This window comes from Silurus aristotelis (genome assembly GCF_946808225.1).
Source record: "Silurus aristotelis genome assembly, chromosome: 14".
NCBI classification, from domain to species: Eukaryota; Metazoa; Chordata; class Actinopteri; order Siluriformes; family Siluridae; genus Silurus; species Silurus aristotelis.
The window spans coordinates 12,135,889-12,163,388 of NC_139587.1; the positions used below are offsets into that span (position 1 = coordinate 12,135,889).

Sequence of the window (27,500 nt, forward strand, 5' to 3'; positions counted from 1 at the left end):
ATCAGTACTTCAACTTTTACCCGAGTATTTTAAAACATGAGTGAACGATGTGTGTGTACTTTTGCCACCTCTTAGCGCCTCGTTGTAAAAAGCGCTATAGAAATGAACTTGAAATAGACTTGACTTGCCTGTGGCCACCAAAGACGTTGTCTTCCGGGTCTTCACCTCCCCTACAAATTTGTGTACCACTATGTCTGAAAAATTAAGGGTCTTTGCTCTTCCCTCACCCACCATTATTCATCGTAACGAAAGAACAAATGCCTGGCATGCTCATTAATATGAATCAGCAATCCTGACATGATTTGCATTTACTTTATAATTAAAGGTGGGTGCGTGCACAGGTGTATATAAGGCTGATTCACGTACACACACTTGCAGGTGATCTGTGATTTATAAAGCGAATATTGCTTACAGGTGTGCATACAGGATTCCTTTAGTCAGTCAGGTCTAGGTTTACTAACATTATGTGCCCCAAAAATTAGTTCAGCGGAATACCTGAATATACTGAATGAAAAGTTTACCATTCCAGTAAAATGGATTTATTTCTCCCGTGATTGCACAGGCTTATTCCAAGATGACAAGGCCAGGCTTCATAAGGCTCAAAAAAAGCGGTTAAGGGTGTGAGAGACATCATTTTCACACAAGGCTTCGCCACCACATAGTTCAGACCTTAACCCTCAGTGAGAATGTATTTGAGGTGCTGAAGAGACTTTATGCAGTGGTCTTACTCTCCCATCATCAGTATATCTTGAGAAAAATTTAATGCAACTCTGGACAGAAATAGATTTTGTGACATTGCATAAGCTTAGTGAAATAATGACAAAAGGTGTGCCATAATAAAAGCAAAATATGGCCCAAGTCACGCCATAATAAAAGCAAAATATGGCCCAACAAGTCACGCCATAATAAAAGCAAAATATGGCCCAACAAAAGTCACATTAGTGTGACACTTGTTTGACCAGGCAGTGTATAAAAATACATAAAATAATACACTAACACAAAAACCTTATTAGTCTTTAATAACAGTTATAAGCCATCATTTTAAAGCTTTCTTGCAATGGGTTTATGCTTTTTTTCATTCATACACATTATGAGATTAAAATGATAGCTCTGTAGTCACTAAGAAATAAAAAAAATTTTAAGAAATTATCTCTAAATGACCTAGTTACTATGCATTGCCCAAGCATGTATAAAGAGGGGAACACCCTATAAAAACACAACATATTTACAATGTATGTTACAAATGAAACCAACCTAATTTTACAAAGATACCAAACATTTAAAAATTAAGGTATTACATCAAAATAACACAGACATACAGGCCAATTTGAAGAATGCATTTATAAGTTTGCAAATGCAAGCATTGTAAAACTTTCTCTATTCAAAGTTACAAAGTTTACAAACTGCTGAACAATATAATTTTATTGATGTATAGTATGTATCGAAATTCACACAAGGACAATCGTGATTCTATCTATCTATCTATCTATCTATCTATCTATCTATCTATCTATCTATCTATCTATCTATCTATCTATCTATCTATCTATCTATCTATCTATCTATCTATCTATCTATCTATCTATCTATCTATCTATCTATCTATCTATCTATCTAATATAAGTAATAAGATGGAGGCAGATATGTCTACCATGTGAGGACATAGAAAGAAACAACCCAGTGAAAGCATGTATTGATTTCTCTTGAAAAACATTTCTCAATTCTAGAATTATCTGACATCACAACTGTTTTTCTAAAAATAAACGTAACTCAGAAAGCATTATTGGGCACAGTTTCCAATAATTTGTAGAAATAATTTTTAAGAAAATTATGTTTAAGTCCCTAAGCAATTTGCTTTACATATAGTCATCATCCACAGGTTGTCCATGCATGTCACAGTAATGGATGAAAATAACAGCTACCCGCTGAAACACACCTAGCTGCAACTGACGACGCTCTGAGATCTCCTCACCAATGGTCTCCATGCAGAGATCAGCTGAAAGCTGTCCTTTGCGCCGTGGAGCATAGATAGTAGCTGAAGAAAATAATGCAAACATTTAAAAGTTTAAAATTTGCCTTGGAAATTTAGGGCGTAAAGTATACATGGAAACTCATGTAATAACACAGAATTTCCGCATTTACCTTTCATAATGAAAAGAAAAAAAAAGAAACCACTAAAATAAGATTAAGAACGAGAATGTAGAACAGAAACGTTTTCAGTTCCCCATATAAGATACCAAAACATCTCAAGAAAAAACTATTTAACAGAAAGTGTGATAGTAAGGAGTTAGGCTACTACAATCAACCAGCTTCAGTGTAATTTGAAACAGATTCAAAAAGTCAAAATTTTAAATTTTGGTTGACATTTCAAATTAAAACATATCAAATACCAATAGAAAAGAAAATTATTTAAAAAATTAGAACAATTACACAAACCTCAAGAAGCATTATTTATAGAGCTAACCCTAGTAGAAATCAACAAGTATGATGGAGAAATATTGATGGGAATATTAAGGTAGCCTTGAATTCCATGCAAGTCAAAAATGATCAATAAAAACATCAACAACTTTTAAATCTTGCAATTTGTGAGATGGAACCTCCATGGATTAGACATGTTTGTAATGCACATCACACAAATTGTTATCATGTTCCTAAAACCAATACGAGTCAGATGAATTATTAGTAGTATTAAAATGTTATTGAATATTAATGATATAACTTAATTAGTTATTTTCTTACAAGCACCTGTGCTGCAACAAAACACAACTGTAGCCAACTGTGGCAGAGGTTCCCCATGCATTAATAATGCATTAAGGACTGATGCTGATCGAGTTTTTCTTTTTTTTTTTTAACCAAGACTGATGCTAAAATTTAAGGGCTGGTGACACCAGTGTCTAAAGGTAATCTTGAGCCTTACTCTGACAACTTTTTCCATTATTCCCTGGTCAGGGGTCAGCATTTAGACTTAGTGTGAACTCTGACACCTTTCTATTACCACATCACCTTTATTTTAATCAATCTACACTGGCTTCCAATTAAATCTCGTACTGATTATAAAATACTACTACTGACGTATAAAGCACTTAATGGTCTTGCGCCGCAGTATCTCAGTGAACTTCTGTACAAATAAAATCAAAAGGTGCAATCTATTTGTTGGTACCTCAAATAATAAAGACTACAGCAGAGGACAGACCTTTCTCCTATAAAGCCCCACTGTTATGGAACAGCCTTCCAATTATTGTTCGGGACTTCTGTGTTCATTTCAAGGCTGAAAATATTTATTTAGTCAAGTCTGTTATCAGTAGATTTTTCTTAAGTAAAGGAGCAGATCTGGAGGGATCATGGATATAGAGTGTCTGGTGAACTGGGATATTTGTATGCTGTCGTCCACTCACTCTCACACGTTCACTCAGGTTTGTTGAGGGTGGTGTGGTGGGTCGTCTCTTATCCCAGAGATCCCTCATGTCTGTGTTACCTTCTGGTTCTTTCATTTAGCCACGCACACACGCACATACTCACTTACGCACTCACGCACTCACTCACGCACTCACTCACGCACTCACTCACGCACTCACTCACGCACTCACTCACGCACTCACTCACGCACTCACTCACGCACTCACTCACGCACTCACTCACGCACTCACTCACTCGGAAGCCACTCTGTGCATCTGGGGACAGTTTCTCATCAATGCCCTGGAATTCCATGAAATTACGGGGTAAGAACGGGAGCTTTAAGGGTGGATTTGAACTGTAGTTAATGTCCAGGTTAATGTCTTGCTACACTGACTCAGGGCTATAGTTTGCGTCTCATCACCATCACTGTACCCTGCAACATTGTTTATCTGTAATTAATGGACATTCGCTGCAACCCAGATGAGGATGGGTTCCCTCTTGTGTCTGGTTCCTTTCAAGGGTTCTTCCGTACGCCAGCTCGGTCAGTTTTTTCTTGCTATTTGCCACCGGCTTTGTTAATCAGGGACAAACTTATACTTATAAAGAACATCTTATTCATTTTGATCACATTATCTGTGTTAAGCTGCTTTAAAACAATGTTCATTGTAAAAGCACAATACAAATAAAAATGAATTTAATTATTACAGTTTACAGATTGTCCTTCTTCTGACCACTTTTTGCCATACCATTTTGCAGATGCTCTGGCACAGTTTGCTTTCCATCACAATATGGCCCTTGTAAAAGTTACTAAAAACCTAGCATTTTCCTGCTTAAACATGTTATTTTATTCACTGTGATTAGCTCAAACAAATATAAGCATTACCATGGAGGACCATAAAGACATGGTTTTTCAAGGTTGGAGTGGAAAAATTGGTGTGGCCAGCCCTTACAATATACACTGAACACCTTCAGAATGAATTAAAATGCTTAATGCCTTCTCATCTGACACCAGTGCCTAAATTCAGTAATACTCTAAATGGGCAAAATTCCATAGCCACACACCAAAATCTACTGGCTAGACTTTCTTGGAAATTAAGGTTTTTCTAACTCAAGGGAGAGGAGTCATCTAGATTTCGATGTTCAAAAAGCATATATACGAGAGGTTTCCAAAATGATTTTGCCTATAAAAAGTATTAAAGCACCTAATGGGTCCTTTTCAACCTAGGATTCTAGGAAATCAACAGTCTTCTTCTTCTTTTGGCTGCTCCCATTAAAAGTCACTACAGCAGATCATCCGTCTCCATACTACTCTGCCCTCTACATCTGCCTCTTTTAAACCAACTATCTGCATGTCTTCCCTCACCACACCCATATACCTCCTCCTGTCCCTCCTTCCTGGTGGCTCTATCCTCAGCATTCTCCTACTGATATACCCCATGTCCCTCCCTCTGCACTTGTCCAAACCATCTCAATCTCGTCTCCCTCACCTTGTCTCCAAAACGTCCTACATACGCTGTCCCTCTAATAAACTCGTTTCTAATCCTGTCCATCCTCGTCACTCCAAAATTAAAATCTCAACATCTTCAGCTCTGCTACCTCCAGCCTCCTTTCTTTTAATCAATGCCACTGTCTCTAAACTATACAACATCGCAGGTCTCACCACAGTCCTATAAACTTTCCCTTTGACTTTTGCAGATACCCTTCTATCACAAATTACTCCCACTGACTTTCATTCCCCTTCTCTCCAGCACATACCTCCATCTCTCCAGGCCCTTCTCAGCCTGCTCCCAACTCTCACCACAAATAACAATATCATCTGTAAACATTCCACATTGCTCTCCTTAAGGCCATACCTACCCATCACCTCCTTGTCACCTCTGTTCCCTTCACCAACATGCCCATTAAAGTCTGCCCCAATCACTTCATCTAACTCACTCCAGAATTTTTCTTTCTATTCCATCGTACAAACCACTTGTGGAGCATAGGCACTGATGACATTTGTCATCGCCCATTCAACTTTCCAGCTTCACGTTCATCACCCTATCAGAAACTTTCTTCACCTCCACTACACTCTTACTGTACTCTTACTTTAGAATCACGCCATCACACTTTCTCTTTTCATCCACACCATGATAGAACAGTTCAAACCCCCCTCCAATGTTCCTGACCTTACTTCCTTTCTCCACTTCATCATATCAGCTAACTCTCTCCCTTTACCAGTCATAGTACAAACATTTAAATTACCAACCCGAAACGCCACTCTCCTACTTTTCTTCCTTTCCCTGCTGTCTCTGTAGACGTCTTCCTCCACTCCTTCTCCTCCTTTGGCCAACAGTAGCCCAATTTCCACCGGTACCCTATTGGCTAACAATACCTGTGGCGGTCTTTGGTAACCCGAGCCTTGACCGATCCGGTATGAAAATCTGATTTGTGATCTGCATATTTGATTGGCACATGGTTTACGATGGATGCCCTTTCTAACGCAACTTTTATCCGGGCTTGGGACCGGCACTGAAAATGCACTGGCTTGTCAGACCTAATAGCTGGGTTATAGGATTTCAACAGTGCTGTGGCAAAATAATCGGTACTTTAGTTTTGATGAAGATACATGTGATAGAATATATATTAACTCATTTGAATTGGCATTCTCTGTCACTTATATAAGAATGGGTTCTATATTGAATCTGGTTCCTTTTTAGGGTTTGAGCCCCATAAGCACCTCAGGGAATTTTCTATGCCACCGTCACAACTGGCATGCTCATTATGGATAAACCCATAGGTACCCAGGAGTAGTTAATGATGCTAAAATGTATACCTGTAATGTATTTATTTCTGTAAATCTGCTTTGGGACAATGTCCAAAATCGCTAAACAAATAAAATTAAAATTAATTTAATGAAGGAAAGCCTAGTGTAGCATTTTAATACAGCCATGAATAAAATATTAATGCTGGTTTCAAAAGTAGATAATATACATTTTTTTTTTACAGATTTAATGGAAACCATCTATCTGGTCATCAACAACATCACAGTGATCTTTACTTACTGCTTTCATCATCCTCAAAGTCACAACGAGCATAACTGTTGGGTACTGCTAAACGTAGAGAACGAAGCCATGGGAAATCAGAGATCATTGAGTATGGTGCCCCATCTACTACACCTAAAGTGGAGAATGAAGGAAACTGTTTAACAACAGAAAATAGTTTAAATCCTTCAATTAAACTTCAAGTTTAAAAAATTAAATAAAAAAAAAATAATTTCAGGTCATACACAGATCCCTTTGCAGAAAATTATATCTAGCAGGATCCCAGACCTGCTTCCTCTCACCCTCTAAGGTATAGATGTCTCTGCCCCATGGGTAGTGAGGATTTTTTTTAATGTCTGCTTCGGTTCTTCTAGCCTCTGGGAAGAATTCATTCTTGATTAATTCCCTGTTGGATCAACAAAAAACACTTAAAAGGAAATAGGAAGGAGCATATACACAAAATAAAACAATATTTGAATTATTGCTTGAATTGTATTTCTAGGAAATGTTCACCTAAAATACGATTCTGTAAATTAACAAACATAATATAAATAGATTGTGGACACAGATTTGTAAATGTTTTTTCCCCCTTTCTTACAGAAATTAATTATTAGTATCCAAACCAGAAGTTCTGCAGAATCTGCCAATAAATGGCAGGCTCAAACTAGAGAGGAAAATTTGCCAGAATTCTTGTTTGTTTAAAAATGGTGCATGGAGTTATTTTTAGCTGCACATTGACTACTTAAAGTATATCCAAGATTAATTTCAATAGTATTGTCTCTTCAGAAGATATACTAAAAAGGTTGCTGAAATATGAGGGGTGTACTCACTTTTGTGGGATACTGTATATATTGTTAATATCTTGGGAAATTATGTGCAATAATTGTCCAATAATAATAATAGTAATTTTCTGCCATTTGTTTTTCACTGCTGCTACAAAATACATTTCATGCTGCTGCAAATTTTATTTCACTTAATATATGCACAGACCAGGCATGACATTATGACACATGAACATTTTGTCCTCAAAATTGATGTGTTAGAGGCAGAAAAAATGGGCATGTGTAAGGATTGCACAAGGGACAAATTGTGATTAGCTAGATGACTGGGTCAAGCATCTTCAAAACTGCAGCTCTTGTAGGATGTACCCAGGCTGCAGTGGTCAGAATCTATTAAACATGGTCCAAGAAAGGAACAGTGGCCATGACCAGTTGCTCCTCACAAGATTTCTGACAGAGGAATGAAAAGAATATCAGCAGAGTTGTCCAAGAGCCAAAGACCACTTGTGGAAAGACCTGGAATTAGCAGGTACAATTGTTTAAAAGAAAATAAGTACCGTATTTTTCGGACTATAAGCTGCTACTTTTTTTCCCACATTTTGAAACCGGTTTATCCCGGTTTCACAAACTTCAGGTGGCGTGTGTGTGTGTGTGTGTGTGTGTGGTAGAGGCGATAAGCGGAGGCGGAGGGAAAACTTGTTTTTTACTATCACTCCTGTACACTACGTATCCCTAAACTTTGCTTATCTTAATTTGTCTTATTAAATCTTAAATCTTATTAAATCTTAAATCTTCGCTTTCTGGCTTCGCTTCGCCATCTAGCAGCGGCGTCTCGAGCTCGTACCTCAATTTTTTGCTCGCGTAACAAAGCAAAAAAAATTTACAGAGTGACCGCTCGTACCTCGGAAAACTCGTACATTAATGTACTCGTAGGTCAAGTTACCATTGTAGTTGTGAAAGGAAGGAGGAAGACAGTGAACAATGACTTACTTGGTCGGCTACTGTTTAGATACAAGCCGTTGTAGCGCGTTGAGTCTGGGTGAAGGGATAGCTCGGTAACGCCAGTTGCAAGAAATCATATAAGCACAGACAGGTTTCCAAAACTCGTGCTTTTTTCTTTTTCTTTGCAACAGCGTTATGGGTTAGTCAAAGAAACTTAGAAATGAGCATCAGAAAATAAAAAGGACATAACCCCCGTCTCCACACACGCAGTAATACCGGAAGTCTTTTCCCAAAATACCGCTATGCTCGAATAGAAGCGCAACATATTTCACCCGTTAAAGCCTGTGTTAAGTACATTAGTGTAGACTGTGGCTTATAGACAGGTGCGGCTTATTTATGTTGCAAATAAAAATATTTGTCAAATTCAGTGGGGCTTATATAAGGGTGCACTTTATAGTCCGGAAATTACGGTAATGCAGTGTGCACGCTCACCACGGAAAACTCAATTTCTGAAGAAAAGGCATGTTGAAGCTTGTTTAAAGTTTGCTACACAACATTTGGACAAGCCTGCGAAATACTGGGAGATTATCGTCTGGTCAGGTGAGACCAAAACTCTTTGGATGCAATTACACACACCATGTTAGGATGACAAATGGCACTGCACATCACCCCAAAAAACCATATCAACAGTGAAGTTTGGAGGTGGGAATATCATGGTGTTGGGCTGTTTTTCAGCATATGGTACTGGCAAACTTTAAATAATTGAGGAAGTATGAACGGTAAAAATTTACCGAGACATTCTTGATAAAAATTAACTGCCAACTACCAGGATGTTGTAGATCAAACGAGGTTGGAAATTTGAGCAAGACAATAATTCCAAACACACAGTCAAGAATTAATAAAGATTAATAGTGATAACTACAGGTAGTCCTCTACTTACAATGGAGATACGTTACGACGACCCCATCCTAAGTCAAAAATATCTTAAGTCGAAGATGGTACTATGACTGACAGTCTTGCCTGCTTCATGCTGATTTATCATTTTAATTTTTTGCTCTAAACTGATAGTTTTCCTCTTTTTTTCACTACAAGCAGGGGACATACTTGGATGCTTGGAAGACATGCTTTTATCACTAAAATTGCTGCTTAAATCCATTTGAAACCGAAAAAAAAAACCACACTGAGACAACTTTACTCCGTCGACCACTAGCGAGAGTGGGGCATCTCACACGGCGAGAGTTACGCTTATCCCAGCTGTGCGTCCAATGTATTGTGCTGCTGCCTGTGCCTGTTGCGTGAAATTTTAAATATTTGTACAATTTTGTCGTATCACTATCTTCACCGTACGACCAAAATATTGTAAGTCAAACCATCGTAACTCGGGGACCATCTGTAGTGCTATTCTGACCATGTGTTACCTTGTCCGCGGTTTCATCATGGACAGCAAGTTAGTTCAAAGAGCAAACAGGAAACTGGGCAAATCGGCCACAGAAAAGATTGACAGGGCATACTTTTAACATAAGGTGATGCTGCAATGAGTCGTTCGAGGAGTTTTCTTTGTGCCACGCATGCTTTAAGAGCAGAAGAACATCACTGGAAGACGACAAGAGATCGGAAAGACCTTGAACAAACTCAACCCCCAAACATTTCTAAACTATTCGGCAACTTGTGCATGGTGATCACCAGAAAACAATCCACATTATCTTATTTCCGCTCCCTATTTGCCAGATTTGGCTTCTGCGACACCCTCTTCCCGAAAATAAAGATCGAACTTAAAGGTTGCCGTTTTGACACCACTGTGGAGCGCCAGCATGAATCGCAATATTGCTGTACTGCTGTGCTAGGGAACTATTTTAAAGGTGATAATGAGTCTTCTTCTTCTTTTTTCGGCTGCTCCCATTAGGGGTCGCTACAGCGGATCATCCGTCTCCATACCACCCTCCTCTACATCTGCCTCTTTCACACCAACTACCTGCATGTTTTCCCCTTACCACATCCATAAAAATCCTCCTTGGCCTTCCTCTTTTCGTCCTTCCTGGTGGCTCCATCCTTAGCATTCTCCTACCAATATAACTCATGTCCCTCCTCTGCACATGTCCAAACCATCTCAATCTCCCCTCGCCTCCCTCACCTTGTCTCCAAAACGTCCAACATGCGCTGTCCCTCTAATAAACTCATTTCTAATCTTGTCCATCCTCGTCACTCCCAACAAAAACCTTAACAACTTCAGCTCTGCTACCTCCAGCTCCGCCTCCTGCCTTTTACTCAATGCCACTGTCTCTAATCTATACAACATTGCAGGTCTCACCACAGTCATATAAACTTTCCCTTTCATTCTTGCAGATACCCTACTATCACAAACCACTCCTGTCACTCTTCTCCACCCACTCCACCCTGCCTGCACTCTTTTCTTTACTTCTCTAACACACTCTCCATTACTTTGCACTGTTGACCCCAGGTACCTGAACTCCACCACCTTCTCCACCTCTTCTCCCTGCAATCACACCATTCCACTGCCCTCCATCTCATTTACACACATGAACTCTGTCTTACTCCTACTGACTTTCATTCCCCTTTTCTCCAACGTGTACCTCCACCTCTCCAGGCTCTTCTCAACCTGCTCACTACTCTCATCACAAATCACAATATCATCCGCAAACATCATAGTCCAGGGAGACTCCTGTCTGACCTCGTCCGTCAACCTGTCCATCACCAATGCAAACAAGAAAGGGCTTAGGGCCGATCCTTGATGCAATCCAACCTTCACCTTGAACCAGTCGGTCTTTCCTACTGCACACTTCACTGCTGTAACACTGTCCTCATACATGTCCTGCACCACCCTCACATAATTCTCTGACACACCTGACTTCCTCATACAATACCACAACTCCTCTCTTGGCACCCTATCGTACGCTTTCTCTAAATCCACAAATACACAATGCAATTCCTTCTGTCCTTCTCTATACTTCTCTATCAAAATTCTCAAAGCAAATAAGGCATCTGTGGTGCTCTTCCTCAGCATGAAACCATACTGTTGCTCACAGATGGTCACCTCTTCTCTCAGCCTGGCTTCCACTACTCTTTCCCATAACTTCATGGTGTGAATGATCAACTTAATTCCCCTGTAGTTACTGCAGGTCTGTACATCTTCCTTATGCTTAAAGATCGGTACCAGCACAGTCCTCCTCCATTCCTCAGGCATCCTCTCACCTTCCAGAATCTTGTTAAACAATCTGGGTAAAAACTCCACTGCCATCTCTCCTAAACATCTCCATGCTTCTACCGGAATGTCATCTGGTCCAACCGACTTTCCACTCTTCATCCTCTTAATCACTGCTCTCACTTCCTCCTTACTAATCCTATCCACTTCATGCTTTACTATCTCCACATCATCCAATCTTTTCTCTCTCTCATTTTCCTCGTTCATCAGCTGCTCAAAATAATCCCTCCACCTTCTCAACACACTTTCCTCACTAGTCAACACATTTCCATCTCCATCCTTTATTGCTCTAACTTGCAGCACATCCTTCCCAGCTCGGTCCCTCTGCCTGGCTAATCGGCACAAATCCTTTTCTCCTTCCTTAGTGTTCAACCTCTCATACAGCTCCTCGTATGCCTTTTCCTTGGCTTTCGCCACATCCCTCTTCACCTGCTGCCGGATCTCCTTGTACTTCCGCCTACTTTTCTCATCACCCTGTTGATCCCAATTCTGTTTTGTTAACCTCTTTCTCCTTATGCTCTCCTGCACTTCCTCATTCCACCACCACGTCTCTTTGTCTTACTTTCTATTTCCAGATGTCACACCAAGTACTTTTCTAGCTGTCTCTCTCATCACTCCTGCAGTAGTTTCCCAATCATCCAGCACCTCTTTACCACCACGAGCCTCTGTCTGACCTCTTCCCTGAACTTCACACTACACTCTTCCTCCTTCAGTTTCCACCATCTTATTTTTCTGTCAGTCCTCACTCTCCTCCACTTCTTCTTCGCCTCCAAAACCATCCTACAGACCACCATCCGATGCTGTCTAGCTACACTGTCCCCTGCCAACACTTTACAGTCTCCAATCTCCTTCAGGTTGCATCTCCTACATAGAACATAATCCACCTGTGTGCACCTTCCTCCACTCTAATAGGTCACCTTATGATCCTCCTTCTTCTTAAAATAAGTATTCACCACTGCCATTTCCATCCTTTTAGCAAAAACTACTGCCATCTGCCCTTCCACATTCCTCTTCTTTAGGCCATACCTACCCATAACCTCCTCATCACCTCTGTTCCCTTCACCTACATGCCCATTAAAGTCTGCCCCAATCACCAATCGTTCATTTCTGGGTACACCATCTACCACTTCATCTAATTCACTCCAGAATTTTTCCTTCTCCTCCATCTCACAGCCGACTTGTGGAGCATTGGCACCGATGACATTTATCATCATCCCTTCAACTTCCAGCTTCACATTCATCACCCTATCAGAAAGTCTCTTCACCTCCACTACACTCTTACTGTACTCTTCCTTCAGAATCACCCCTACACCATTTCTCTTTCCATCCACAGAACAGTTTAAACCCCCCTCCAATGTTCCTGGCCTTATTCCCTTTCCACTTGGTCTCCTGAACACACAACATACCTACTTTTCTCTAAGAGGCACTAAGAGTGCACTGGCTTGTGCCTCCCTAATGGATGGGTTTAAAGGTGATAGTGAGTAAATGTAGATAAATAAAATAAATAAAAAGTCATTTCTTGTAAACAGAGCTAGTATTATAGGTTATTGAATAAGTATTTAATATAACAATTCATTTACACAAATAAAAAATAATATTACAATTCATAAAAAGATATATTTTCTAAGTGTAAAGACACAGGATGGAAGTCTCAAACATGCCAAGATGAAGAGGTATACCAAGAAAAGGCAAGGCAGCAGCTGATTTCACTAAGCACTGTAGTACTACCTTGTACCTGTGCACATTAGTATCAGCTGGTTATTGCATGTTGAGACGTTATGAATCGGCTTGCCCTCCTCTGAAAGCAACTATACATCTCATGTATAGATAGAGGTTAACATAACAAAAGCACCAGTCACAGGCATATTTCACAACTCCTAAATTGTTCCTATAAGCACCACTGAGGCCAATGTCTGCACATGAAAAAAACATTACTCCATTACCAACCAGGCATGCACAGGACCTCCTTGCATGTTTTCTGATCAGGAAGTAAGAAAGTTAGACAGAAGAATAGCCCAAGAGCCAAGTACCACTTGGAAAGAGCTACAGTAAGACTTAAAGGCAGCAGGTACAGTTGTCACACATAACAACAGGCAATGCATTCCACTGTCACAGCTTCCATGGACACTCAGGCTGTAGCACGCTGGAGCATGCTGTAGCATGTAGGCATTATGAAGAAAATGCATGTTAAAACTTGATTAAGTTTTCTAAACAACAATAATATGTGCCAATAATGACGGCAATAATATCACATGCCATACTTGGAGGAGAATTCCATATTCCTGAAGGGTAGCTCATTGGAGCCATATACCAGGAAATATTTCACATGAATCTGTTGCCATCTACCAGAATGATTGGCATGAGATGTAGGTGACCTTCCAGAAGGACAATTATGATGTTAATAATAAGTTGTGCTGAAGAATAATAATAATAATGATAATAATAATAATAATAATAATAAAATAAATATTTCCCCCACTGTAGGTTTTCTAAAATATATGAGCTATTTTTGTAGGTTTCTTTTTCATATAATTCATCACTGATTTTCCATGCCACTATTGCCATGGGAACACAATTTTTATATACCAGTGACATTATAACCAATAAAATGTATTTGATACAGTCCCGATTTCTTACGTTTTCCCACTTACAAATAACGGACAGATCTGTAATTTTCATCATAGGTACTACGATAGATTCTCTGAGAGACAGAATCTAGAAAAAATAAATAAATACAGAAAATCACATGATGATGATGATTTTTTTAATAGATAATTTCCATATTATTGCATGAAATAAATATTTGATCACCTACCAACCAGCAAGAATTCTGTCTCTCACCGACCTGATAGTTTGCCTTTAATAAGACCTCCTATCCTCCACTCATTACCTGTATTAATTGCACCTGTTTGAACTTGTTACCTGTATAAAAGACACCTGTCCACACACTCAATCAATCAGACTCCAACCACTACACTATGGGGAAGACCAAAGAGATGTCTAAGGACAGTAGGGACAAAATTGTAGACATGCACAAGGCTGGGATGGGCTACAGGACAATAGGAAAACAGCTTGGTAAGAAGGCAACAATTGTTGGTGCAATTATTAAAAATGGAAGAAATTCAAGATGCCTATCAGTCTCCCTCGGACCGGCTCCATGCACTCTCTCTCTCACCTCGTAGAGTATCAATGATCCTTAGAAAGGTGAGGGAGCCTAGAACTTCATGACAGGACCTGGTCACTGACGAAGAGAGCTCGGACCACAGTCTCAAATAACACACTACACCAGGGGTGGGCAAACTTTTGGGTTCTAAAATTTGACAGAGGGGCCGGGCCAGGATATATACAGTGGGGAAAATAAGTATTTGAACACTCTGCTATTTTGCAAGTTCTCCCACTTAGAAATCATGGAGGGTCTGAAATTGTCATCGTAGGTGCATGTCCACTGTGAGAGACATAATCTAAAAAAAAAATCCAGAAATCACAATATATGATTTTTAAACTATTTATTTGTATGATACAGCTGCAAATAAGTATTTGAACACCTGTCTATCAGCTAGAATTCTGACCCTCAAAGACCTGTTAGTCTGCCTTTAAAATGTCCACCTCCACTACATTTATAATCCTTAATTAGATGCACCTGTTTGAGGTCGTTAGCTGCATAAAGACACCTGTCCACCCCATACAATCAGTAAGAATCCAACTACTAACATGGCCAAGACCAAAGAGCTGTCCAAAGACACTAGAGACAAAATTGTACACCTCCACAAGGCTGGAAAGGGCTACGGGGAAATTGCCAAGCAGCTTGGTGAAAAAAGGTCCACTGTTGGAGCAATCATTAGAAAATGGAAGAAGCTAAACATGACTGTCAATCTCCCTCGGACTGGGGCTCCATGCAAGATCTCACCTCGTGGGGTCTCAATGATCCTAAGGAAGGTGAGAAATCAGCCCAGAACTACACGGGAGGAGCTGGTCAATGACCTGAAAAGAGCTGGGACCACCGTTTCCAAGGTTACTGTTGGTAATACACTAAGACGTCATGGTTTGAAATCATGCATGGCACGGAAGGTTCCCCTGCTTAAACCAGCACATGTCCAGGCACATCTTAAGTTTGCCAATGACCATTTGGATGATCCAGAGGAGTCATGGGAGAAAGTCATGTGGTCAGATGAGACCAAAATAGAACTTTTGGGTCATAATTCCACTAAACGTGTTTGGAGGAAGAAGGAGGATGAGTACCATCCCAAGAACACCATCCCTACTGTGAAGCATGGGGGTGGTAGCATCATGCTTTGGGGGTGTTTTTCTGCACATGGGACAGGGCGACTGCACTGTATTAAGGAGAGGATGACTGGGGCCATGTATTGCGAGATTTTGGGGAACAACCTCCTTCCCTCAGTTAGAGCATTGAAGATGGGTCGAGGCTGGGTCTTCCAACATGACAATGACCCGAAGCACACAGCCACGATAACCAAGGAGTGGCTCTGTAAGAAGCATATCAAGGTTCTGGCGTGGCCTAGCCAGTCTCCAGACCTAAACCCAATAGAGAATCTTTGGAGGGAGCTCAAACTCCGTGTTTCTCAGCGACAGGCCAGAAACCTGACTGATCCAGAGAAGATCTGTGTGGAGGAGTGGGCCAAAATCCCTCCTGCAGTGTGTGCAAACCTGGTGAAAAACTACAGGAAACGTTTGACCTCTGTAATTGCAAACAAAGGCTCCTGTACCAAATATTAACATTGACTTTCTCCGGTGCTCAAATACTTATTTGCAGCTGTATCATACAAATAAATAGTTTAAAAATCATACATTGTGATTTCTGGATTTTTTTTTTTTAGATTATGTCTCTCACAGTGGACATGCACCTACGATGACAATTTCAGACCCCTCCATGATTTCTAAGTGGGAGAACTTGCAAAGTAGCAGAGTGTTCAAATACTTATTTTCCTCACTGTATGTATATATTACATCAGATATTTGGCCAGTAACATGTAGCAAAGCATAAATATGCAAGGCTTATTGTACAAATAGTTTTCCAAATGCATTAATTAAATAAATAATTAATTTATAAAATTTCAGTTGAATAAACACAGCAGAAAAACACTCATTCAGTTTCAAGTGCCAAAAAACAACTTGTTGATCTTTTTTTTGCCAGTGCATCAATAAAGGGCCTTGGTGGTCAGATGAAACCAGAATATAACTTTTTGGTATAGACTGAACTCAATGTGTTTGGAGGAAGAAGACGGATAAGTACAATCCCAAGAACACCATCCCAACCGTGAAGCATGTGGGTGGAAACGTCATGCTTTGGGGTGCTTTCCTGCAAAGGTGACAGGACGACTGCACCGTATTGAGGGGAGGATGGATGGGGCCATGTATCACGAGATTTTGTGAGCGAATTTGGGTTCTGCAGCAGGACAATGATACAAAACACACAAGCAAGTCTACCTCTGAATAGATAAAGAAAAACAAAATGAAGACTTTGGAGTGGCCTAGTCAAAGTCCTGATCTGAATCCTATTGAGATGCTGTGGCATGACCTTTAAAAGGCGGTTCATGCTTGAAAAACCTTCAATGTGGCTGAATTACAACAATATCTGCATAGATGAGTGGACCAAAATTCCTCCACAGCGCTGTAACAGACAGTGCTGTGTTATCGCAAATGCTTGATTGTTCCTGCTGTATATATATATATATATAATATATACATATTATATATATATATATATATACACACACACACACACACATACAGTACAGACCAAAAGTTTGGACACACCTTCTCATTCAAAGAGTTTTCTTTATTTTCATGACTATGAAAATTGTAGATTCACGCTGAAGGCATCAAAACTATGAATTAACACATGTGGAATTATATATGGAATTATATACATAACAAAAAAGTGTGAAACAACTGAAAAATGTCATATTCTAGGTTCTTTAAAGTAGCCACCTTTTGCTTTGAATTCTGCTTTGCACACTCTTGGCATTCTCTTGATGAGCTTCAAGAGGTAGTCACCTGAAATGGTCTTCCAACAGTCTTGAAGGAGTTCCCAGAGAGATGCTTGGCACTTGTTGGCCCTTTTGCCTTCACTCTGCGGTCCAGCTCACCCCTAAAGCATCTCGATTGGGTTCAGGTCCGGTGACTGTGGAGGCCAGGTCATCTGGCGCAGCACCCCATCACTCTCCTTCTTGGTCAAATAGCCCTTGATGCCTTCAGTGTGACTCTTGAAAACTTTTCAGTGTGAAAGAGAACACCCTGCTATTTTGCAAGTTCTTCCACTTAAAAATCATGGAGGGGTCTGAAATTGTCATCGTAGGTGCATGTCCACTATGAGAGACATGATCTAAAAAAAAAATCCAGAAATCACAATATATGATTTTTAAACTATTTATTTGTATGATACAGCTGCAAATAAGTATTTGAACACCTGTCTATCAGCTAGAATTCTGACCCTCAAAGACCTGTTAGTCATCATCATCATCTTCCGCTTATCCGTAATTCGGGTCGCGGGGGCAGCAGTCTAAGCAGATTCCCCAAACACTTCTCCGTGTCCAGGGATCGGGCTGTCAAGGCCCCCGCCTTCGACTGCTGCCCAATCCTCTCAGCACCGGTCCCTTACGGTCCCTCCTGCAGGTGGTGAGCCCACGGGAAGGCGGCCCCACGTCGCTCCGACATCACGGTCCTTGATTTATTTTTCTCGTAAGGGTCCCCTGGAGCATAGAGGGTTAAAGGCCTTGCTCAAGGGCCCAAGAGTGGCAGCTTGGCGATACCGGAGCATGAACCCCCGACCATCCGAACGGTAACACAGCGCCGCTGGAGCCACCACTGCCCCCTATTAGTATGAAGGCAGACCTGTTAGTCTGCCTTTAAAATGTCCACCTCCACTACATTTATTATCCTAAATTAGATGCACCTGTTTGAGGTCGTTAGCTGCATAAAGACACCTGTCCACCCCATACAATCAGTAAGAATCCAACTACTAACATGGCCAAGACCAAAGAGCTATCCAAAGACACTAGAGACAAACTTGTACACCTCCACAAGGCTGGAAAGGGCTACGGGGAAATTGCCAAGCAGCTTGGTGAAAAAAGGTCCACTGTTGGAGCAATCATTAGAAAATGGAAGAAGCTAAACATGACTGTCAATCTCCCTCGTTCTTGGGCTCCATGCAAGATCTCACCTCGTGGGGTCTCAATGATCCTAAGGAAGGTGAGAAATCAGCCCAGAACTACACAGGAGGAGCTGGTCAATGATCTGAAAAGAGCTGGGACCACCGTTTCCAAGGTAACTGTTGGTAATACACTAAGACGTCATGGTTTGAAATCATGCATGGCACGGAAGGTTCCCCTGCTTAAACCAGCACATGTCCAGGCACATCTTAAGTTTGCCAATGACCATTTGGATGATCCAGAGGAGTCAAGGGAGAAAGTCATGTGGTCAGATGAGACCAAAATAGAACTTTTGGGTCATAATTACACTAAACGTGTTTGGAGGAAGAAGATTGATGAGTACCATCCCAAGAACACCATCCCTACTGTGAAGCATGGGGGTGGTAGCATCATGCTTTAGGGGTGTTTTTCTGCACATGGGACAGGGCGACTGCACTGTATTAAGGAGAGGATTACCGGGCCATGTATTGCGAGATTTTGGGGAACAACCTGCTTCCCTCAGTTAGAGCACTGAAGATGGGTCGAGGCTGGGTCTTCCAACATGACATCCTCTCCTTAATACAGTGCAGTCGCCCTGTCCCATGTGCAGAAAAACACCCCCAAAGCATGATGCTAACACCCCCATGTTTCACAGTAGGGATGGTGTTCTTGGGATGGTACTCATCATTCTTCTTCCTCCAAACACGTTTAGTGGAATTATGACCCAAAAGTTCTATTTTGGTCTCATCTGACCACATGACTTTCTCCCATGACTCCTCTGGATCATCCAAATGGTCATTGGCAAACTTTAGACGTGCCTGGACATGTGCTGGTTTAAGCAGGGGAACCTTCCGTGCCATGCATGATTTCAAACCATGACGTCTTAGTGTATTACCAACAATAACCTTGGAAACGGTGGTCCCAGCTCTTTTTTTAGGTGATTGACCAGCTCCTCCCGTGTAGTTCTGGGCTGATTTCTCACCTTCCTTAGGATCATTGAGACCCCACGAGGTGAGATCTTGCATGGAGCCCCAGTCCAAAGGAGATTGACAGTCATGTTTAGCTTCTTCCATTTTCTAATGATTGCTCCAACATGGACCTTTTTTTTACCAAGCTGCTTGGTAATTACCCTGTAGCCCTTTCCAGCCTTGTGGAGGTGTACAATTTTGTCTCTAGTGTCTTTGGACAGCTCTTTGGTCTTGGCCATGTTAGTAGTTGGATTCTTACTGATTGTATGGGGGGACAGGTGTCTTTATGCAGCTAACGACCTCAAACAGGTGCATCTAATTTAGGATAATAAATGTAGTGGAGGTGGACATTTTAAAGGCAGACTAACAGGTCTTTGAGGGTCAGAATTCTAGCTGATAGACAGGTGTTCAAATACTTATTTGCAGCTGTATCATACAAATAAATAGTTTAAAAATCATATATTGTGATTTCTGGTTTATATTGTGATTTGTGATTTCTTTTTTTTAGATTATGTCTCTCACAGTGGACATGCACCTACGATGACAATTTCAGACCCCTCCATGATTCCTAAGTGAGAGAACTTGCAAAATAGCAGGGTGTTCAAATACTTATTTTCCTCACTGTATATGTATGTATATATATATATATATATATATATATATATATATATATATATATATATATATATATATATATATATACATACATATATATATATATATATATATATATATATATATATATATATATATATATACATACATATACACATATACACACACACACACACACACACACACACACATACATACATACACATACATACTATTCATCTTTATATCTATACACATTTCTCTTTGCTAAACTGTTTCTCAGGAGTGTTCTATCAACACTACTGCTACTACATGAATATGAGGTATCACACCATTACAGAGGTATGTCCTTAGAGTCACATAGAATATAGATTAACATGGCAGGGGTAAAGTTGCATCTTCCTGGAGACAGGACTGAAGCAACTGATTTTATTTAATGTTTTTTTCTTTCTGCACTACAAAGGCCTGTTTGTGAAATGGGTTAGAAAATCATGTGCTAGAAATCAGATAGCAAAATTCTGGCAAGTAAATTTTTGATGTCTGTCTGAACCTAAGAAATCAAAGCAAACTATTTATACCATATCAAATTGCATAGCATAATTTTTCTCCTTTTGCATTGCAATGAATCTCTTCAAACTGTGTTGAATCAAATGTAAATCCGACCGCACTGCATCGGAAACTGTTTACATGTATCTTAAATTATAATTTTTTTATTTATATATAGGTCTATGTGTGTGTCTGTATGAGAAGAAGCAACAAAAACTTTAATAAATCCAAGTTTATGTCACTGTAAACCTGCCTGTCTGAAAGCTTGTTGAACTACAATGGAGCACCGCAAAGAACCATGCTTGTACACTGCAGATGCCAAAAAATTAATAAGGCTACCACTGGTTTTGGCTTTCTGTAGCCAAATCTGAGGTAGTGGTGGTGGAAAAAGAACACTCAATAAGTCGCAGTCATTCTGGACAATAGACAATAAATAGCATTCTATTCTGATATATAGATTCTAGTCAAACAGCAAGGCTCAATTAGGCAGAAGACTCAATTTCTGCTGTTGAAAAAAAGTTAAAGTAGGTTGTTTGTACCAACCGTGATCACACTGTACAACAGCTTATCACTGTGGTGGGACGAAATCAGATAAGCTCCAGATAAAGTTACTAATGGAGCTGTGCCACTGGTATTTATTAATGATGAATTAATGATAAATGATAAATTAACAATTAAAAAAGAAACCCAAGAGCTTTTAAATTTAAATAAATACAATGTACTTAAAAGGCTTAAATGTAGTTATTGATCTGACCTTAACATAAATGAACATGCTTTTAACTTGCAAAGGATTTGCACTAATGTATGCAAAAATCGTAATACTTATAATTATATTAGTTTGTCCATTTAAGTAAATGTCTACACTAACTTCACCAGGAATGGTAATTAAAGTGTAACTGGATCATTTTATTCTACATAAATTAGTTGTAATACATTTAACATTTAACAAATTTCTTGGGTTCTTTCAAAATCAAAAGCCTCAAGAAATATTATGGATAGTGCCACATAGAAATTATGAAGGTGGCCTTGGGCTGCAATTGGTGCAAACAGCTTTGCTATGATGGCTTATCATTACAATTGCTGTGATATATAACAAAGCTAATGATACTAACATCGTAGCTTAAGACTTAAGTCCTTATAAAGAAATGTCTCATCACATTTCCCTGTGTGGGGGAGTAGCACAAAGTGTCACTGTGGCAGCGTGCATGTGGACAAGCTCAGGTGTAGGCGTGTGGACAAGCAGCAGTTCGCGAATGGAGGGTGGAGCCGGAAGAAAGTATCAAGAAGCACATTTGGAGCTTATGAGACTAATCAATGCACTCTGTTTCAGTGTGTGGCTATGCTGATTAAAATAACAGAGAAAAGAGCTGCGGAGTAGAGACACAACAAGTAGAGCTGAGTGCATGGGACAACATGTATGGGAAACCAAGTGATGTCGATTGAAGGTGTGAAGAACTGCGAGTGGATGCATGACCACAAGTGAGTGGGGGGGGGGGGGGGGGGGGAGAGCACGAACACCCTGGCGTGATACAAGGAATGGAAATCGTCAGGGTTGGTAAACCATCACCTGTCATCTCTTTCTTGCACCTGGAGCCAGTTAGTCTGCTAACAGTCATGTTTCTTGTTTTTAAATGGTTTAAGAAAAAAAGATTTGAGTAAAAGCGAAATAGAAGATATAGTGCCTGCTCACCTTGTGTGATTAAAATCAAAGTGGAAAATACCAGTCAACAGGTTTGGAGAAACAATACAATTTATGGATATTTAACTCACCATCGTTTTAGCACAGTAATTAATTACCAGGATCCAAAGAATCAGTATAACACATTTTTGTAAAACAAAAAAAAGTTAGAGAATTATAAAAAAAAAAAAAAAAAAAAAGCTTGCCATGTCTATAGTGGCATAAAATGTGAACAGGTGTACATACTGACTGATGTTTGCAACAGTGTCCATCCAGCTCCGTACCCTCACTTTGTTCCTGACATTGGGTGGGTTACTGAACTCATGGATAACGGCGATGTGGTATGGGTAAGGACCACTAAACAACATTTTCTCCAGGGCCAATGAGTCAATCTAAAAAGTAGAAGTTATCTCTGAATAAGCCCATATCAAAATTAACAGATGTAACACATCACTAGTTTACAATACCAAATTATTTGAAACAACTAGTCTTTTTTATGCAACAAACTAAAGAAAACAGACAGTGAATGTCTTAAGGAAAAGGTTCTACATTTAGAGTAGTCAAAATTATTTGGAACAGAATAACTAATGCAGGACAGAGAATAGGAGTGGTTGAATTACCAGGCTTCCCCACAAATACAGTTGGGGCTGTTTTGTAGTAGGGAAGGCTGGAGACTTGGTTGAATACTGAACCAACATGACTACCATTTCATACTTTAAAGCCATGCAATTCTATCTTTACTGTGGCTAATTGTAACCATTCACCATACAAGAAGACAATGACCAGAAGCCATTGTACCATCAATTGTTATTTAAAGTCAGTTAGAATGTTACCTATCATGGAATGACCTGCCCAGTCACTGAAAATAAATCTTATTGAACCGCTCTAGGATGAACTGGCTCACAAGATCAGAAAGAAATTTCCAACTAGTGAAGAACTCCATTGGCAACTTTTACAAGAGTCAGGGCAAATTATTTTAGTTGAATGGAAAAACTAACCAGATACTAAGTGTGTAAAACTGTTATTCATGCTAAGAGAGCATTTTTCTATGAAAATGAAGTTTAATGACTGTACATTAATTTCTTTGGACAAAGTACATTTTCATGCGACTAAATTACCTATTTTGCAAAAAAAGTAATATGTATGTCTTTTTTAATATGTATGTCTTTTTTATAAAAAACTCAGTATTTCAAAACCTTTTGACAGGCTCTGCGAACATGGAAATAAATCATTATAGGACTATAGAGGCTTTTAATAAAAGTATAGGTTATATAATGCACAAAATAAATCTGTCATTAACAGCTGTTGGTATCACATACATCATATCAACTTTTGATTAAATCTGACAGCATCTTTATTTAATGCAGTAGAGCCTGACCTGTTTCATGGGACGCAAATAAACAATGCGATTTCTTTCAGCGGGTATGCGCAGCACCTGATCCAAGACCTGTTCTATGTCCAGCTTTTTGCATTGTGCATAATCAAAGCGGTTCACTATTGAAGTATTCTGCACCTGTAGGTATTTCAGCACCCTGCAGCGAGTAGCTAGGCAAATCAAAGTGAGAAGATACAGTCAGCAGAGTTGACAGAACTAATTATAGACATCAGTATTTGAAGGATCCAAGATGATTTATGCACATTTAACTAACTTACCATGAACAAACATCATTTTAGGGCAGTCCTTTATGACTAGGTCTGTGATGCCACAGTTTGTGAGTGTGATTCCCACTAGATTTTTGGATTTTAATGTGAGCACCTAAAAGAAAAAGCACAATAAATTACAACATTTATTCTAGTACAATAAATTGTTATATTTAGAATTTCACATTTCAGGCAGCCCACCTGTATGTGGTCATCCTCAGTGACTGGGTCACTGGTGCTGGTTGACTTGTCTGCAGTGTGTTTTCTTTTCACTGCAATCCGTGGCATAGCCTTTGAGAGCCCTACAGGGATGGGTAAGAAGTGAATATAAAATTTATATATTAATTTATTGTCATTTTCTTTTATAGTCAAATAAATTTTTTTAATTGTGGCACAATTTTTATTTAGAATCTTAGTAAATAATTACTGTATGTGTCTGGCAAAACTCTCACCTTTATAGTTATTGATTTTGGCTTATTGGAAAATAAAGTATTTGCTATTAGACAAGCACATTTTCTATTTGAATAATTTTGTATTAAATTTGATCATTTTAAATCTGGTGTTTTCTTCTCCATCTTTAAAAACCAGTAAACAGTTACTTTATTGCAAACACACATATATATATATATATAGTAGAATCACATTTAAACCCTTTCTTTAAAACATTCCATTTATATACAGTGCCCTCCAAAACGTATTGCATTTACATTAATAGCATTTGGCAGACACCTTTATCCAGAGAGACTTGTATTTACCTAATTCCTTATTCATAAAACTGAGCAGGTATGGGTTAAGGGCCAAATAGAGGCAGCTTGGTGTGGCTGGGAATGAACTCACAACCTTCAGATCCAAAGGCCAATGCCTTAAGTCATATGCCTTAATCACTAAGCTACCACCTCTTAGTAGAATGCTATACGATGACAAAACGTTTGGGCCAAAAACTACCTGCTGGAGACCACAAACCTAAAGCAAGCAACAATGCAATCAGCTGACCCCGAACAGGACCATCAAAGCTTCTGTTTACAGGCAATGCAACCAGTTTCCCGACTGCATTTACCCAACAGATCCAAGACACCTATAGAAGACAGCTTATGGTAGAGGTCGATGGCACCAAGGAGTAGTTGACTGTATTACTGGAGCAGTTTATCACCTGAGTCCCAGAAAGAATAATAGAATGGTCCAGCACCACAATGCAGGCCACTTGACACCACCTTTCTGTTCTACAGAGGAATAGAGATTTAAAAAAAAAAAGGGAAATCTTTTGCTCTGCAATCACAATTTCTGCACCATAAAACCATAGGCCTATTCCCCCAAATCCAGTTCCCTGAAAAAATGCTTCCACGGCCACATGCCTGCCTCTTCCCAAAAGTTGGCAACACAGGGACTATGGGTGTTAGTCCACCATGGTTAGACAATTCACTGATATGTTTGCATTCAATTAGTCAATTCAGCCTCATGTTGTGCTCTCCAGCAAGCGCTCTTACTCAGAAGAGAACATGACTGACCATAAAGAGGGCACTGCCTTTATGTCATGCCCTCTCAACTATAACAATCCTCACTGGTAAGAGTGCTCGTAATATTGACCACATAAGAGGTCCAAATTCTCTTCAATTTGTATTGGCCCTTTGACATCAAGGAAATTATGGAGTAAGGCAAATTGAGATATTTACTTTCACAGAGAAGGTGCATGTTTCTGAGAGATGGTCTTCATAAGGAACCATGGTGGATTGATCTATCTATATTTAAACTATGAAGAGATGTGGTTTCTGTGGCTTTGGTGATAATCATTCTATAGAGGGAAAAGCTCGGCAATTCAATCCACCATGGTTCCTAATGAAGACCATCTCTCAGAAACATGCACCTTCTCTGTGAAAATAAATATCTCAATTTGATGCATTACCGAATGCCTCTTTGACAAATTGCTTGATCAGTTAGAGGCAGATTGGATTTTTTTTTACTTTTTGGTACACCCATTTGTAATCCTTGCTTTTGAAGCTGTTGCATGTCTAGCATAAAGAAATTTTGAATACACAATCACTTTTAAATCATAAAAAATATTGGAACATGTAATGACACTGGTTCCTTGCTGCTCAGGTGGGAACTGTTTAATTATTAAAAAAATGAACAGCTCTGAATGTCTACTCTTTCAGCTGCGATGAATGCATTTACTGCTAAAAATTGAGCATTGTCAATTTAAAATATGTTAATATAGAAATAAAACCACTGGTGTGCTAACAATAACACATTAAATAGATTAGCCAAGGAAAACATGATGTTTTAAATTAGAATTCATTAAGAAATTATGAAATGAGAGATAAACCGGAAAAGAGTTCTAAAAATCCAAGCTTAATATTAACCCAAAGTAATGGAAAGGCCACAGTGTAAAATGAAATCTACTTATGATCTGAAAACACCAAAGCTCAGAAATCAAGTATGGTGGAGGTAGTGCCATAGCTTGGACTTGCATAGCTGCTTCTAAAACTGGTGCACTAATATTTATTTGTGAGGTAACAATAATAGCTGCAACAGAATAAATTCATTGGCCCACTAGCACCCAGTCTTTGCAAAATTACAAATAAATGCATTTAACCTAACTGGGAAGAACTTTGTCATACAGCAAGATAACACCCCAAAACACACTACCAACTTCATTAAAACCCTTTATATTGGCCAAGTCAGTGATTAGACATCCATGAATCTTCTCCTTGGCTTTCCTCAGTTCCTCCTGCCTGGTGGCGCCATCCTTAACATTCTTCTTCTTATATACCCCATGTCTCTCTTCTGCACATGTCCAAACCATCTTGATCGTGCCTCACTCACCTTGTCCCCAAAATGCCCTCCATGTGCTGTTCCTCTAATAAACTAATTTCTAATCCTGTCCATCCTCATCACTCCCAATGAAAATCTCAGCATCTTCAGCTCTGCTACCTCCAGCTCCACCTCCTCATCTTTTATTCAATGCCACTGTCTCTAAACCATACAACAATGCAGGTCTCACCACAGTCCTCCACAGTCCTTGCAGATACCCTTCTATCACAAATCACTCCTGCCACTCTTCTCCACACACACACTCCACCCTGCCTGTACTCTTTTCTTTACTTCTCTAACACACTCTCCATTACTTTGCAGTGTTGACCCCAGGTATAACTCCTATACTTTTTCACCTCTTCTCTCTGCACTGCCCTCCCACTCATTAACACACATGTACTCTGTCTTACTCCTACTGACTTTCATTCCCCTTCTCTCCAGCACGTACCTCCACCTCTCCAGGCTCTTCTCCACCTGCTCCCTACAATCACCACAAATAACAATATCAGTAGCAAACATCATAGTCCATGGAGACTCCTTTCTGACCTCGTCTGTCAACCTGTCCATCACCACTGCGATCAGGAAAGAGCTCAGACCCGATCCTTTATGCAATCCCACCTCCAACATAAACCAATCTGTCGTTCCCACTGCACTCTTCACTGCTGTCACACTGTCCTCATACATGTCCTGCACCACCCTAACATAAATATCTGACAAACCTCACTTCATACAATACAATAACACAACTCCTCTCTCA

General features: G+C 39.7%; 1 protein-coding gene across 1 annotated transcript in view; it reads right to left on the reverse strand.

Moving 5' to 3' along the window:
• Positions 1–1,002: 1,002 nt before the first annotated feature.
• fbxo38 (F-box protein 38) overlaps positions 1,003–27,500 on the reverse strand; it is an 89,700-nt gene continuing 63,202 nt past the window's right edge. Inside the window, exons 16-22 of the mRNA XM_083560216.1 lie at positions 24,137–24,237; positions 23,948–24,050; positions 23,673–23,839; positions 22,541–22,686; positions 6,722–6,825; positions 6,441–6,554; positions 1,003–2,035 (exon numbers count right to left, since the gene is read on the reverse strand). Of these exons, the coding sequence (XP_083416342.1) occupies positions 1,857–2,035; positions 6,441–6,554; positions 6,722–6,825; positions 22,541–22,686; positions 23,673–23,839; positions 23,948–24,050; positions 24,137–24,237 (914 nt within the window). The 3' untranslated portion in view covers positions 1,003–1,856. The remainder of the gene's footprint in view (positions 2,036–6,440; positions 6,555–6,721; positions 6,826–22,540; positions 22,687–23,672; positions 23,840–23,947; positions 24,051–24,136; positions 24,238–27,500) is intronic.